The sequence below is a fragment of the Cydia fagiglandana genome, chromosome 2, assembly GCF_963556715.1.
Source record: "Cydia fagiglandana chromosome 2, ilCydFagi1.1, whole genome shotgun sequence".
NCBI lineage: Eukaryota > Metazoa > Arthropoda > Insecta > Lepidoptera > Tortricidae > Cydia > Cydia fagiglandana.
The window spans coordinates 1,935,462-1,949,767 of NC_085933.1; the positions used below are offsets into that span (position 1 = coordinate 1,935,462).

The 14,306-nt window shown below is 37.7% G+C and overlaps 1 protein-coding gene across 1 annotated transcript; it reads left to right on the forward strand.

The window, feature by feature from the left end:
* Positions 1-4,367: 4,367 nt before the first annotated feature.
* On the forward strand, positions 4,368-13,736 carry LOC134672257 (putative transporter svop-1). The gene is made up of 10 exons (XM_063530158.1): positions 4,368-4,371; positions 5,465-5,623; positions 6,330-6,492; positions 7,581-7,702; positions 8,156-8,400; positions 8,904-9,052; positions 10,021-10,189; positions 11,095-11,378; positions 12,210-12,337; positions 13,405-13,736. Exons 1-10 carry the CDS (start codon positions 4,368-4,370, stop codon positions 13,473-13,475), a joined length of 1,494 nt encoding a protein of 497 aa, XP_063386228.1. The 3' UTR covers positions 13,476-13,736.
* The last annotated feature ends 570 nt before the right edge of the window (positions 13,737-14,306 follow it).

Sequence of the window (14,306 nt, forward strand, 5' to 3'; positions counted from 1 at the left end):
TAGAAGTTACAGGGGGGGACACATTTTACCACTTTGGAAGTGTCGTCTCTCGCGCAAACTTTTCAGTTTAGAAAAAAATGATATTAGAAACCTCAATATAATTTTTGAAGACCTATTCATAGATACCCCACACGTATGGGTTTGATGAAATAATTTTTGAGTTTCAGTTCTAAGTATGGGGAACCCCCAAAATGTATTGTTTTTTTTTCTACTTAGCAAGTTTCAACAGTATATAGTTCTTATAGTTTCGGAATACTGAAAATACACGGACAGACAGACAGACAGACAACGAATCCATAATTATTTATGTCTTTTTAGGGTTCCGTAGCCAAATGGCTAAAAACGGAACCCTAAAAAGACATAAATAATGGACTCTTACATTATTTTTATCTATCACATAAAAAAACACAATTCACCAGACTATAATATAAACAAAGCATGTTGAAGAATTTTGCCGGCCACAGAAATTATGCGATAAGGTAACACTCATACAGGCAATAAAACCATGCCAATTGGCGTGATTTGTTCAAGCTGTCATGTTCAACTATTTTGAGATTTAGCAAACTCTTTATCGTACAAAAACGCAAAAGTATATTATTAAAAGTAACATACAATTAGGATAAGCGAAGTACAAAGGCGAACTTATCCCTTTATTCTTTATTATTTAAATAAATAAAAGTATGTATAAGTTTACAGCTCAGATATGCCAAAACACTTATATCTCTAGCCTCGTGCCGCCCAATGTGCATTAGGATGTACACTCAGTTTCGATGGAATGTCAACCTTAGTTAAAACAAAGTAGGTAGCATTTCATTTGTCTCGTAAATTTTTCGAACAAATGAATTTCAACCTAATTGAAAATACAACAAGATTCTAACTTCCTTGGCTATAATTTTGTATGGTGGGCGGCACGAGGCAAGGATCTTTATTTAACTTTAGATACTATGTAGTGATTAAAAAAAGGCCTGAAACTATACTAATCTACATAGGTACTCGTAGAGTTAAAAAAAACTACTTTCTAAATCCTGATACTATACTAATTTACATATTAGGTTGAGTTTAAAATTTAAAAACATCCTGATATTATGTTGTAAATTCGGCCACTTGTGTGCGAATATGTCTGAGTCTGCGGTTTGGACTGTAGCTAAGAAGTTATTTAGTAATTCTATTGCTCGGTACGTGGGATCTTTTTGAATAGATGAGAGGAGAAAGTGAAAAGAGGGTGATGAATTCTTTTAGACAACCTTTGCGTTGTGCAAAGACCGTAAGTAAGAAGCAAATGACATGAGTAAATGATATTATGATAAAAACAAAGTTTTGTACGGAACACTAAAAATTATTATCTTCCTCGCGTTGTTCCGGCATTGTCACGGCTCACGGGAGCCTGGAGTCCGCTTGGCAACTAATCCCAAGAATAGCGTAGGCACTAGTTTTTACGAACGCCACTGCCATCTGACCTTCCAACCCAGAGGGGTAATTAGGCCTTATTGGGATTAGTCCGGTTTCCTCACGATGTTTTCCTTCACCGAAAAGCGCCTGGTAAAAAATATCAAATGATATATCGCACATAAGTTCCGAAAAACTCATTTCTACGAGCCGGGATTTGAACCGCGACCTCCGGATTGCAAGTCGCACGCTCCTACCGCTAGGCCACCAGCGAAGCAAAAAATAAAAATATAATGATAAAAAATCATCATCATCATCTCAGCCATAAGACGTCCACTGCTGAACATAGGCCTCCCCCTTATATCCTGATAAAAAATATCATCACTAAAATAACTTGAGTGATATAGCCCGCACGCTCAACCCATATTTGATCACCATTAGGACCGAACACTGTTTGGCCTTCAATAACATTTTGTTCCTAACAAATATACTTCGTTATTTTCCTTGTTTGTTGTCTACGGACGATTTTTCACCGGGTGGGACCTAAGTGGGGCCTATAACATAACTGAGCATAGCGAGTCGGACTCGCTCACGAAGGGTTCCGTACCATAATGCAAAAAAAGGCAAAAAAACCGGTCACCCATCCAAGTACTGACCCCGCCCGAGGTTGCTTAACTTCGGACAAAAATCACGTTTATTGTATGCCCCACTTATAAATTTAATTTATTCTGTTTTTAGTATTTGTTGTTATAGGGTTCCGTACCATAATGCAAAAAAAGGCAAAAAAACCGGTCACCCATCCAAGTACTGACCCCGCCCGAGGTTGCTTAACTTCGGACAAAAATCACGTTTATTGTATGCCCCACTTATAAATTTAATTTATTCTGTTTTTAGTATTTGTTGTTATAGCGGCAACAGAAATACATCATCTATGAAAATTTCAACTGTCTAGCTATCACGGTTCGTGAGATACTGCCTGGTGACAGACGGACGGACGGACAGCAGAGTCTTAGTAATAGGGTCCCGTTTTACCCTTTGGGTACGGAACCCTAAAAATAAACTGTGGGTTGTACTTTTTAAACTGATCAACATTTGTTCAGCGACTTGTCTTTTGGTTTTTAGTATTTATTACACTTTATAGTTTTTGCTAGGTCCCATAATATATTTTATTCCTACTGGTATTGCTATTGTGTACAAAGTAACTTTTGGTTGTAGTAAACATGTAAATAAATATGCAAACTTATTTATATATTATATAAATTTGCTTATTAGTTAATAGGATATTGACGTATAAACTTTATTAATCTTTAGAAATAAAGAATCTGAATGTAAGACGCAATGTATTCACATAATTCTATGACACTCTATGTCACGATTGTATAAAATAGTATTAATAATAGGTCAGGCGTTACATATAATTAATAACATACAAGTCGTAGCATGTGGAGCACAAAATTTAATACCTACTGACTTTATATCAAGTCAATGGCGGCGAATAGGTTAATGGTTTAAGGTGTTCGCTTAAATAGTGGATTGTCTTGGCTTTGTGTAAAAAATTCTCGGAAAACACTGTTTCACCAGTACAGTATACAACAGAAATTGCCATCTTTTCTAAGAATCCCTACTGTCGTGGTCATTGTTTCGTAGAAATAAGAAAGTGCCAGGAATACAGGGTGTGAATTTAGTTACCTGCAATAATTGACGGGTTGAATATCAAAATAAACAACGAACAACTATTATTATGGGACCAACACTGAAATCATGAAAAACAGTTTATTCTCCCATTCATTTAAATAAAACAAATACAACATAATATATATATTTAACTACCTACTTTAATTTATACAAAAGTTTAATGGCATATAAAAAAACATACAAAAATAACTTAAATATACTTATGTAAAACATACAAACCAGATGCAAACTATATTTGTGATATAGGTACTATAGGTAGCCTACCTTAATAGATACTTGTTCGTTGCAATACAAACAAAACATTATAATTATAATTTCGCAGTATTCAAGTAGGTATATAAATTGATTATTCAGCTGTTTCTATTGTTCATTAAGCTTCTTTTAAACGAGAATATACCATTACCATTATACTAGCATAGTTCAGGCAAGTACCTTAAATAGGTTTGTAAGTATTGTAATCAGTACAAGTATAATAAACCCGTTTTCTTCATAGATTTTGCAAATTGCGAGTGTCTTTCTCTTTTACCAGGGATGCGAAACTCCTGACTTCGGTCAAACTCGGCTCCGCTCGGCTCAGCATTGCTCCGAGCAATTATTAGGGTTGGCACCACTTGACTTCCTTTTGCGTACACGGCCACAGATAAGATAATCACTTGATTTTTGACAACCCTAAATAGCCGAAAGGGATAGTGCCATATATTAGAAAGGGACAACATGATTCGACCCTGAACCGCTGTCAAACTTCGGTTTTGTAGGAAGTTTCCTTTCTGTACGGTAGTACTATTAATTATTCTGTGCTTTTACTTAAATTAAGACTTAATTAAAGTGACAGAGAAAGATGCCCGCAATTTGCCTACTTCGGTGTTCGCGGTAGGCCCTCTGAATAGAAGGTTCACATTTCTTCGACGTTTGCTATTTATGAATCCATAAAAGCCATGTTACACTGGTTACAATTACAATTCTACTTACGCTCGCGTACTAAACTACAATTGCGAGCAAATGTACACAATTTACACAAAGACACAAAAGGTGCTGTGTGACGGGTCACGGGTGGCTCGGAACAATAAAACAATCGAATTTATTATATTAGGCGATATTGTTAGTCATGTACATATTGAAGATCAAATAATCATGTAAAGTTTTATGGAAGTACCTCCAAACCTGACAGAATCATAAAGAGTGATCTCAAGCTTTATAGCGGCCGCTAGCGGCCCCATGAATGTACCAAAACGTGTGGTTAGTTAGTAGAATGGAAAATACGAAATGCTGTATTATGAGCTGATACGATGGGTGATTACTGATTATGATCATCATCATCACATCATCACTGAATGATTTAATATATGTATATTGGTCCTACGGGCGGTGATTACTGATTATGATCATCATCATCATCATCACTGAATGATTGAATATATGTATACTGGTCCTGGACCCGGGTATGTCCTTAAACTACGTCCAAGACCACCGGTGGACGGGCAGCAGCGTCCCTCAAATTCGGTATACTCGACTGCGATCGCCAACCCGCCTGACAAGCGTGGCGATTATGGCATTCACCCCCCATCATCAAGGGGGAGGCCTATGTTCAGCAGTGGACGTCTTATGGCTGAGATGATGATGATGATGATGATATTGGTCCTTCCCACTTGTTTCCATTATCTTGAAAATTCAACACCGATAATGTTAATCCAATTTAATTTTCTGTATTTCGGCCGGAAAGCGTCAATTTTCGGCGTGCTGTGCTAAACGAAGTTAATAGTTCAAATATACCCATGTCTGACGTCTCAGATAAACAAACTAAAAGTTAATCGCTCTATTGTCTTCTTTCTGGTAAACGCATTGTTCCAACGACACTTTCATCCATGTGCTTACACATAAAACAATACAACACATTAATTAAAAGCGTGCCTTCATACAGATTCAAAGAATTTAAACACTTAGATAAACAATTGTATTGTAGTTCGGGCGATTTTCCGCAACTCGACGGCTGGCGCCTATTTTGCACACATAACAACATACATAACATTCATAGATAGTCACTAACATACTATGGACAACATAGTATACATATGGTTAACATACTAATATATTATGGAGATTTAATTTTTGTATTTATTTATTTATTTTGCGTTATATTTAGGGGGTAGGCTAGTCCTGCCAGCCCAGCTCCTCGAGGAATCCTATCAAACCTTTGATGTTGAGTAGGACTTCGGCGAGGTCTCTCGGCGATCCTAGATGTTTTGCCCTGTTCGGGGCCAATCCGCTGCTTTCCAACACCACGTGAGAGGCCATTTCTTCTTTCTCCATGCATCTACGGCATTAACTAAAAAGTGATTTAAACCTCTATTCAACAAATAATTAATATTGTATGCTTTTTTTACAGGGAACGGAATATATAACATCTTACTGGTGATCACATGCGCCTGGATCCTATTGGCCATTGGCGTGGACCTCTTCGGGTTCAGTTTAGTGGTCGCTACGGCCTGTGACCTGAACCTTACAGTTGCTGAGAAGGGGATATTGACATCACTACCCTTTGTGGGTAAGTCTAGTGACAATGTCGTAGTTTAGAACTGTTTTACTTTTGTTTCGTGGTAGCTACTTACGGCCTGTGACTTGAACCTTACCTTCACCTTACCTTTACCTTTTGGCCGCAGAAAGACATTTTGACATCACTAGGTAAGTACCCTTTGATGGATAAGGGCTGATTTAGACGGCGCGCGAACTCGCATGCGATTTAACTGATTTAAGTTACACTGCGGACTGTTGGTTACGTCCAATTCAACCGACCGATCAAAACCCGCAATATAATGAAACTCGCATGCGAGTTCTCGCATCGTCTAAATGAGCCCTAGTGCCCCTAGTCTTTATAATCAGCTGCTGATTGGCTTGAATCCTTCTCGTATTGTAAAGTCGCCATGCATCAGATATATCTAAGCGGCTAAAGTGCGCACAAATATCTGAATGCACCTCTACTGTCAACGTTAGAGTGCGTATTCAGATATTCTTGAATGTCTCAGCCGCTCCGATGTATCTTTCATCATAATTATAAAAAAAAGGGAGCCTCTTAGGAATTGAAATCCTTTCTATGTCATTTATGTAATTATTTATGTAATTTTGAAGTCGGTTTTACCACCACATTTACCGATCTGAATACACTTTGGTGTATTCACAATTCAGAACGTTCGGTGTTCAGTGTTATTGGTATGCAAGAATTGAATAGAATAATATACTGACGTTGGTTCCAGGCATCCTGCTAGTCTCCTACGTGTGGGGTTACGTGTCCGACACGCAAGGCCGGCGGTTCTCCCTGGTGCTCTCACTGCTGGCCGCTTTCGTGCTGTCATGTCTCACCAGCGTGTCTCCCAACTGGCTGTTCCTCGGGATGGTCAAGTTCCTCTCTGTCTGTTTGTAAGTTTGCTGACCCACTCGCCGAACTCACGAGGCCGAAGGCCATTGTACTTCCATTACAGTTCTTTAGCCTTATCAAGCATAAGCATAACCGACACATTTACGCCTTGCTCCAAAACTCTGACGGCTTCTAGTTCATGCATGGCACGGGGCCTATACAGCGGAGACATGAATGTCACGACAGTAATTCAGCTGCAGTATAAAGGTGACAGTCCATTTTCAACGACAGCTGAACTACTAGTTCATTTTACTATAGAAATTGGCAATGACAGCGACGCGTTCAGTACCTGTAGTGCAGCTGCGGTTAGAAATGGAATGTTAGCCATTCGGAAATCACAGTTACTGTGTAGTTTGTGTGTATCTATTTTTTAGATGCAATTAAGTATGTGAACAATATTTCTAATTTAATATTCACATACATCATCAAGACACAATGCCTATATCTTATTTTAAAACCAATTGTAAAGAGACGAGTAAATTCTTTGAACGCCTAACACCGGCCAAGTATTACCGCCCATCAAATCATAATTTAGGTTCGATTGTCCAAGCTATAAATAGCTAAATTATGATGGACATGGACATTCCGCACGAGGCTTATTCAGCTGGGATATTAATATGGCCTTTAATCACTTGGGGCTGATCAATGGGCCTTGCTCAGTGTCAAGTGCATGCATGTTGTTACGTGAGTTGCTACCCGGTTGTTTTTATATGGCTTCTTGTTGGGAAACAAGTAGATCGAAGTAGGTGTGAGGTTTTAGTTCATTGATTTGTAGACTTTTGTTTTTAAATATTTTTATGGCCTAGGGCTGATCTAGACGGCGCATGAACTCGCATGCGATTTTAGTTACATTGCGGACCCGCAATGTAATGAAACTCGCATGCGAGTTCTCGCATCGTCTAAATGAGCCCTTTTATTCATTATTATTAACGCCTGTCTATTCTAACAAACTTTTGATAGACTCCTGATTTGCTCCTGATTCAAAATCTTTTAAAAATATTATAACCACATTTTGTAAAAAAATTAACACATAATTATAACACATAATTATTGCTTAAATATTAAACATACACATAATTATGTGTTTCAGCTCATGCGCCGCGAATTCGGCCACATACACATTGGTGGGCGAGTCGTGCATCCGACGCGTGCGCAGCAAATACATGCTGTTGATGACGTGTCTGCTGCTGCTGTCCCCTGCCGCTGCTGCCGGTGAGTCCACCTAAACCATTCACTGATGCCCTGGTCTTCGGGGATGATGTCATTGTCCCTCAAATACCAAGACCTTTGTTCACAACTCTTCTCATACGAGTATCATCACCATGTAAGTTTAAGCAAACATGGTTTCTGTTCAGTATTATTCTTCAAAACTTCGGATCTAAGAAATTAAATATTGGTAATTGTTTCTAAAACATCCATTTTTGACGGCGTATTTTTAAGATTTTATATGTACCATCACGCTCCGCGACTATTGCGCCATTTAGGGTCCTAGCTAAATTGGTTGCTCAATACTTACACTGTAGAATTTCCAATTTAGCAAGAACCCTAAATGGCATAACAATCCCGTGTGGTGACTGTATTTTTACCCGGTACAGGCACTGCGATGCTTAAAATTATGAAGTGGGTCAAGTTTAACTTGACTGATACAAAATTATTTGTTTACAGTCCTCACCTACCCAACCCTGAAGCTCAAATTTGCAGCCGAGCTCACCTGGCTCCACGTAGTCTTCACCCCCTGGCGTCTCCTCATCATCGTCCTGGCCATCCCCTCTGGCATCGGCGGCTTGGCCATCTACTTCTTCCACGAGAGCCCCAAGTTCCTAGCCAACATTGGCAGGAAGGAAGATGCTTTGGATGTCATGAAGAGTATCTATGCTGTTAATCATAGGTGTGCTAGGGATAGCTTTAAGGTGAGTTAGTTTTCGTGGGCGCATTCCGTAATTGAACGCCCTTTGCCTTATCTAGTACGAAATCTAGTATTAGGTACCTACTTAATGTTTCGAATACTTATAGCGCGCCATACAATAGTAGAAATAAAATAAAATGGAATTAAAAAAGTTGCCATGTTTAAGCATTTTACGTCAAAAATGTGTCAGTTACGTAGGAAGTGGCGCCCTCAATAATTTTATACAATTTCTTGTCGGACTATACTTACTGTAATAACATCATCATCATCTGAGGCATTATATATAACTATGAAAGACTGTTTGTTTCTTAAATCTTAAATAAATAAATAAATAAATAAATTATAACAGCCGCGGGTGGGCCTTAGCCTGGTCAAGTCTCTCCAGTCCAATTCTGTTTGTGGCCTTCCTTTTGTCAACTTTTCACTCATAAGGTCCTGATGTCCTGGTATACGCCGTCCAACCATCTGAGCTTGGTGTAATAACGGCCTTTAATAATCCCTTTCCAGGTAAAAGCTCTTGAGCTAGGCGAAGAGCCGTCTCGCAAGCAGATGTCCCTCCTCCGCTCGATGTTTGAGCAGAGCGCCCCCCTCTTCCGCCCCCCGCTGCTCTGGCGCACGCTGCAGCTCTTCTACATCGTCGCCGTGGTGTACATCACGTGAGAACCAGGTTTTACACATGTATACACGGTGGCTAAAAAAACAACGCGTTACACTCCGGGAGTGCCGGCAGAAGTGAAAACTCAATGACATTGTAACAGTTTTTTGATCAGGTCACGTGTCCGTCTTACGTCTTACGAATCTTATGGTCACGTGACCTGTCGCGAGTTTAACATTTTTTCCCCATCACAAAAAGTGCACAGCGCCGCTAAAGAAGTTTTCATTTCAAAAATAATTGCATTCCCGTTGCCAGGGAGATTTTGGCGGATTATACTGAGCAACTTGATAGCACTTGCAGCGATTTTGATAGCTCACGCAGTGTAAGTGTTATTTAAAAACGTCAACTTGTAAGCAATTATGACGTACCTATAAATAACACTTGCACTGCGTGGGTTATTAAAATCGCTGCAGACTTATCTTAGTCTTAACTCTATACATTATTTCTTAAATTTAAACGTTTTTTCTAATTCAAAATTTCTAAGTACCATTAAAATTTTCTATTTTACTACGATCTTTCTCCGCCTTCTGTAGCTTAACCTTATACAAACATTGTATTCGTTTTGAGACTTGATTTTCCTGTCCCGTATAATTTTTTATGAAGTCTGCTGACTTACAGAGTTATAATTTCTAAAATATCTCAGACACGTGTATTATATAATTTGGACTGCCGCCATAGGCAGGAAGCCAAACTCTCGTTTTCAACCAAGATTTATCGAATTGGTCTATAAGAGGCAAATCTGTACGATTTTGGCACGGACATACACGAGTTTTGGAAACGATATAGTTGCCAAGCAAATAAACAGATTTTCGTTAATTACATTTAATTTTGTACTTATTTACTTTTCTAAAGAATGAATTACATGGAAAGGGACAAAGGATTATTATCGGCTTGTCAACTTTAATGAAAGTTTATGAATAAGGGGGCTCGTACTTGTTTTATTAAAATTAATCCTTTTTTTTTTTGCAGTAACAACAGCTTCCTAGTATGGCTACCACAGATCTTCAACCTGGTGATGATGTCCATGGAAACTGGGACGGCAGAGGGCAATAATATCTGTACACTCATCTCACATCGAAATATTACACGGAATGTGACGGATAACTCTAGTAATTCTACGGCGGGTACTGTTGAGATTGTGAGTTTATTTTAACTATTGATAATAAACACGTTTAATTGTGACATAAGTACATAGTAAAAGAACTGGGGTCCCTTTGTTTCCCATAAAGTTTTAAGTCATAATGTATTGTTTGTCATATTATCGTTAGTCATAAAACTGAAACCGTTAACTTTTCAGGCTTTTCCTAAGGTTATTCTATAGATAGGTTAGGTTAGGTTAGGTTTGTTTTATGGCAATCCTGAAAGTTTACGCGTTTCTGAGAAAAACCAATTATGACTAACGAAAATTCGGACAAACAATACATTATGACTTAAAACTATTTGGGAAACAATATAGACCCAAAAGAACTACGTAGATAGGAAGAAAGATACAAAATATAAATTTCATCATGAAAAGAGCAAATAAGAGTTCTCTTTATTAACATGGTTCATAATTTGGAACAGAACTACTAGCAACAATAACCTCTTGCAGTGTTCCAGGACTGCAAGAGGTTTTGATATTGGAAGAGTTTCTGAGTCTAAGTACTGGGTTCGATTCTGAGTAGGCTAATTTAGATCTTTAAGATGATATAGTTTCGTAGTTCTTAAGTTTACGGACACATATTGGTACACATTTTGATTATTTATGATTAAATGGAATATTCCATTTTATAAACGGGTAGGAGGCACTTTACTTACTTTAAGCATACATTTTGTAGCTTTTGCCAGGATTATTCAGCTGTAGGCAGTGTAGTGAGTAGGTAGTAGACTTTATCTGTCCAGAGGACAAAATTTGATCTGTTTAATCATGTTTACTTAGAATTAGAATTTTAGCCTATATACGTCCCTCTGCTGGCCGTCTCCTCTCAAGCACGAGAGGGTTTGGGCTATAGTCCCCACGCTAGCCCAATGCGGATGTTCACTTACATTCTTTTTTCTTCTCAGTCTCCAAACGCCTGCCTCGGCTACATAGAAGACAACGTGATCCTCACCCTCATCGCCTCCCAATCTGCCTTCTCTTTCCTAAACTTCATCATCTCCTACCTCCCCAACCACCGCAAGACCGTGCTATTAACGATCTTATCCCTATCGTCTTTGAGTGGAGTTTGCTGTAACCTGATGCCGGAGCCCGTGTCTAGCGTGTTCTTCTTCGTGCTGTTCACGTGCACTTGCCTCGGGATGGGGATTTTGGCGTCGTTTTTTGTGGACTTGTATCCGACGTCTTATAGGTAAGTAGATTTGAAAAACGATGTTTTGCAATAATAACAAAATTTAAGAGCTTTTAAATTAATAATTACAGTGTCATTCTATGGAACTTGCTAACTACATATGTAAACAAACCGCCATATTGAAATTGTCTCTGAGCTCTGAATTGAATTTAGTGGTGACTTTTGTTTAGCTATTAAGTTCCATGTAATGACACTTTATAAGAGGTTAACTGTTTCTGGAAACTTGTTTTTTGGTATTGGTCATGCAGTCACTTCGGTGCAGAAATAATAAATAACAGACCGAATACGACGCTAAAGAAGCGGTGAATGCAACCACTCTCATGTGTAGTTAACAGCAAGACTTAAGGATTTCAAAATGTGTATATAAACTAATGTTTTGAGAGTAAAAAGAGATTGTTAACATTCCATCCACTTAGGTTATTCTGCTTTTTAGGTCACAAAAATCAAATCAATTATCTACTTGTTAACCAATTGTGTTTAACTAATGTACATAATTGATATTTAATAAACTCTACTAGATTTAAGTAACTATTTAAGCGTATTATGATTGTTTTAATTTCTGGATACTTTTCAATGAAATAAATTTTATCTTTTCTTAATATGTAATGTAATTTAATCTACTTATCAATCAAGTCAAAGTACTTATCATAAACTCTTACTATTACTCTATTATTAACTCTTATTATTTATGCTCATCCGGTTGTGTCTGTGTTTTGTGACTCTGTATTTTATTAACAATAATCTTAAGTTTTGTTTTGTACAGATACTAACACTTTTATGGGCTTTGCCTGAAATAAATGATTTTATTATTATTATTGTAAATATTTCCAGAGGAATGGTGGCCTGCCTGAGCATCATGGTGGGCCGGAGCAGCACGTTCATCGGCATCAACTTGGTGGGGAACCTCATCTTCCACCACTGCCAAATCACATTCTACTTCTGGTCGCTACTGGTTTTGAGTAAGTTCAAAAATTTACTTACTCAAATCATTCAATGTCCATCAAGATCAGAGATGTGACTTATTTGAAATACTTGTATTTAAAATGCAAATACAAAATGCAAAATACGTATTTTGTATTTAGTATTTAAATACCTTTTGAAGAAAACTATTTTGTATTTTATTTGAAATAGTTTTTGGGACCTATTTTCTATTTTCAAAATACAAAATACTTTATAGTAGGTAGGTAATGTAGGTAGGAGTTACAATCTCTTCTGGTGGTACAATACTGGCAACTCTGTCATTCTTTTAACATGGAACTGTTGAATCTGTTTAGTAACGTCGCACATGACCACAAGCGTAGCGAGTGCGGTTAAAAAAGTGGAATCTTGAGTGTTGCGAGGGTTTCAAGGCACGAGAGGAGAACAAACTTTTCTGCCCTGGTGAAACACAAACGAGACGTTTTCATCACACTAACGAGAGGCATTATACTTACTAGCCGTAAAACATAACAAATTAATACTTTAAAAGTTGGCCGTTAAAAACCATCATCCATACCTACATCCTACCGGTTAATATGAGCAAACAACTAGAAATGTGCACTTTAGATAGAGGATTGATTTCAAAGAATAAAGAGAGTCTTTTCAACTCGGAAATTCCGAGTAATACTTTTTAATTCAGACTAGGTATTCACTACTCAGAGTACCTTTTACCGCAAAGTATTTGTATTTATAAAAAGTATTTTGAAAATACCTATTTCGTATTTTGTATTTAAATACAAATTCAAAAACTATTTTGTATTTTGCATTTGAAATAGTATTATCAAGGAAGTATTTGTATTTTGTATTTAAATACTTTTTATAAAGTATTTTTCACATCTCTGATCAAGATGGCAGTAAATGTACTATAACTACATAATTTACCATGACAGTTACTTAACTCTCTACTATGAAGTATTTGAACAAATTAAATTATTTTCAGAAAATATTTTAATTTTTTTTATCAAGTAGAAACACTACTGTATAAATTATAAACTGAAATAAATGTCATATACTAAGAAAAACTCTCTATTTCAAATTCTCTTTGCAGGTAGCGTAGTAGCGGCCTGGTTCCTGCCGCCCGACAAAGTGAAGCCTGAAGTTAAGACAACTGCTATGTAATTATGCACCTTATTGTAATTGAAACAAGGTCTGTGATTTTAGGATAGTGCCGTTAGTACAATTAAATGCCCTCCAGCGAAGGTAAAGCGCTTGATAAAAGTACCTTGCTTAATTTAGTCGTCCTAACTGGGATCTTACCTAAACGTCAGTTCCTAGTTAGCAGTCAGACTATACTTATTACTTTTTAGGATGCTTAATTTATGGTGATAATTAAGTCATTTAGGATGCTGAATTAAGTAAGGTGTCATATGCCTTTAATGGTGGTCACACTGGCTGTTATAAACACTAACGCTGCGTCTAAGCGAACAACTCGCGAACGCGACGAGGCGCGGCGCGGAGGGCCCAAGGCGTTCGCGTTCGCAACGAGATCGCCCACGTAGGACACTTCTATAGGTATCAAAGCATTGATTCACCCCGCGCCGCCGCATCGCTTCGCTTCGCGTTCGCGTGTTGTTCGCCTACGTACGTAGTACGCTGCGTTATAACATCAGAGTATAACATGATAGTATTGGTATTGTTTCATTATGTTATGCCTGTCATATAACAGATAGTGTGGGACATCATAATAGATTTTGGATTGGAGTGGATATGGTCAGTAAACTATGGCGTTGATGGTTTACTTTAAAAGCTGTGACGTAGGTATACAATGTAATCCTATGTAAGAAAATAAAAAATATGGTATTGTACCTGTATGTAGGTACCTACTTATTATTTTATAGTACCTACCTAAATGATTTATAAAGTAACTCTCCTTCTGCCAATGTGTTTATGCTTACATCGAAATGTCGACGCTTATCATGAATAGTGACACAAAACAAAATGAAATGCCAT

Excerpts from the sequence above, each read along its gene's own strand:
- LOC134672257 (XM_063530158.1), top strand. Across the intron at positions 6,493-7,580 it reads AAGTTCCTCTCTGTCTGTTT|CTCATGCGCCGCGAATTCGG; the intron begins GTAAGTTTGCTG and ends TATGTGTTTCAG. Across the intron at positions 11,379-12,209 it reads TTGTATCCGACGTCTTATAG|AGGAATGGTGGCCTGCCTGA; the intron begins GTAAGTAGATTT and ends AAATATTTCCAG.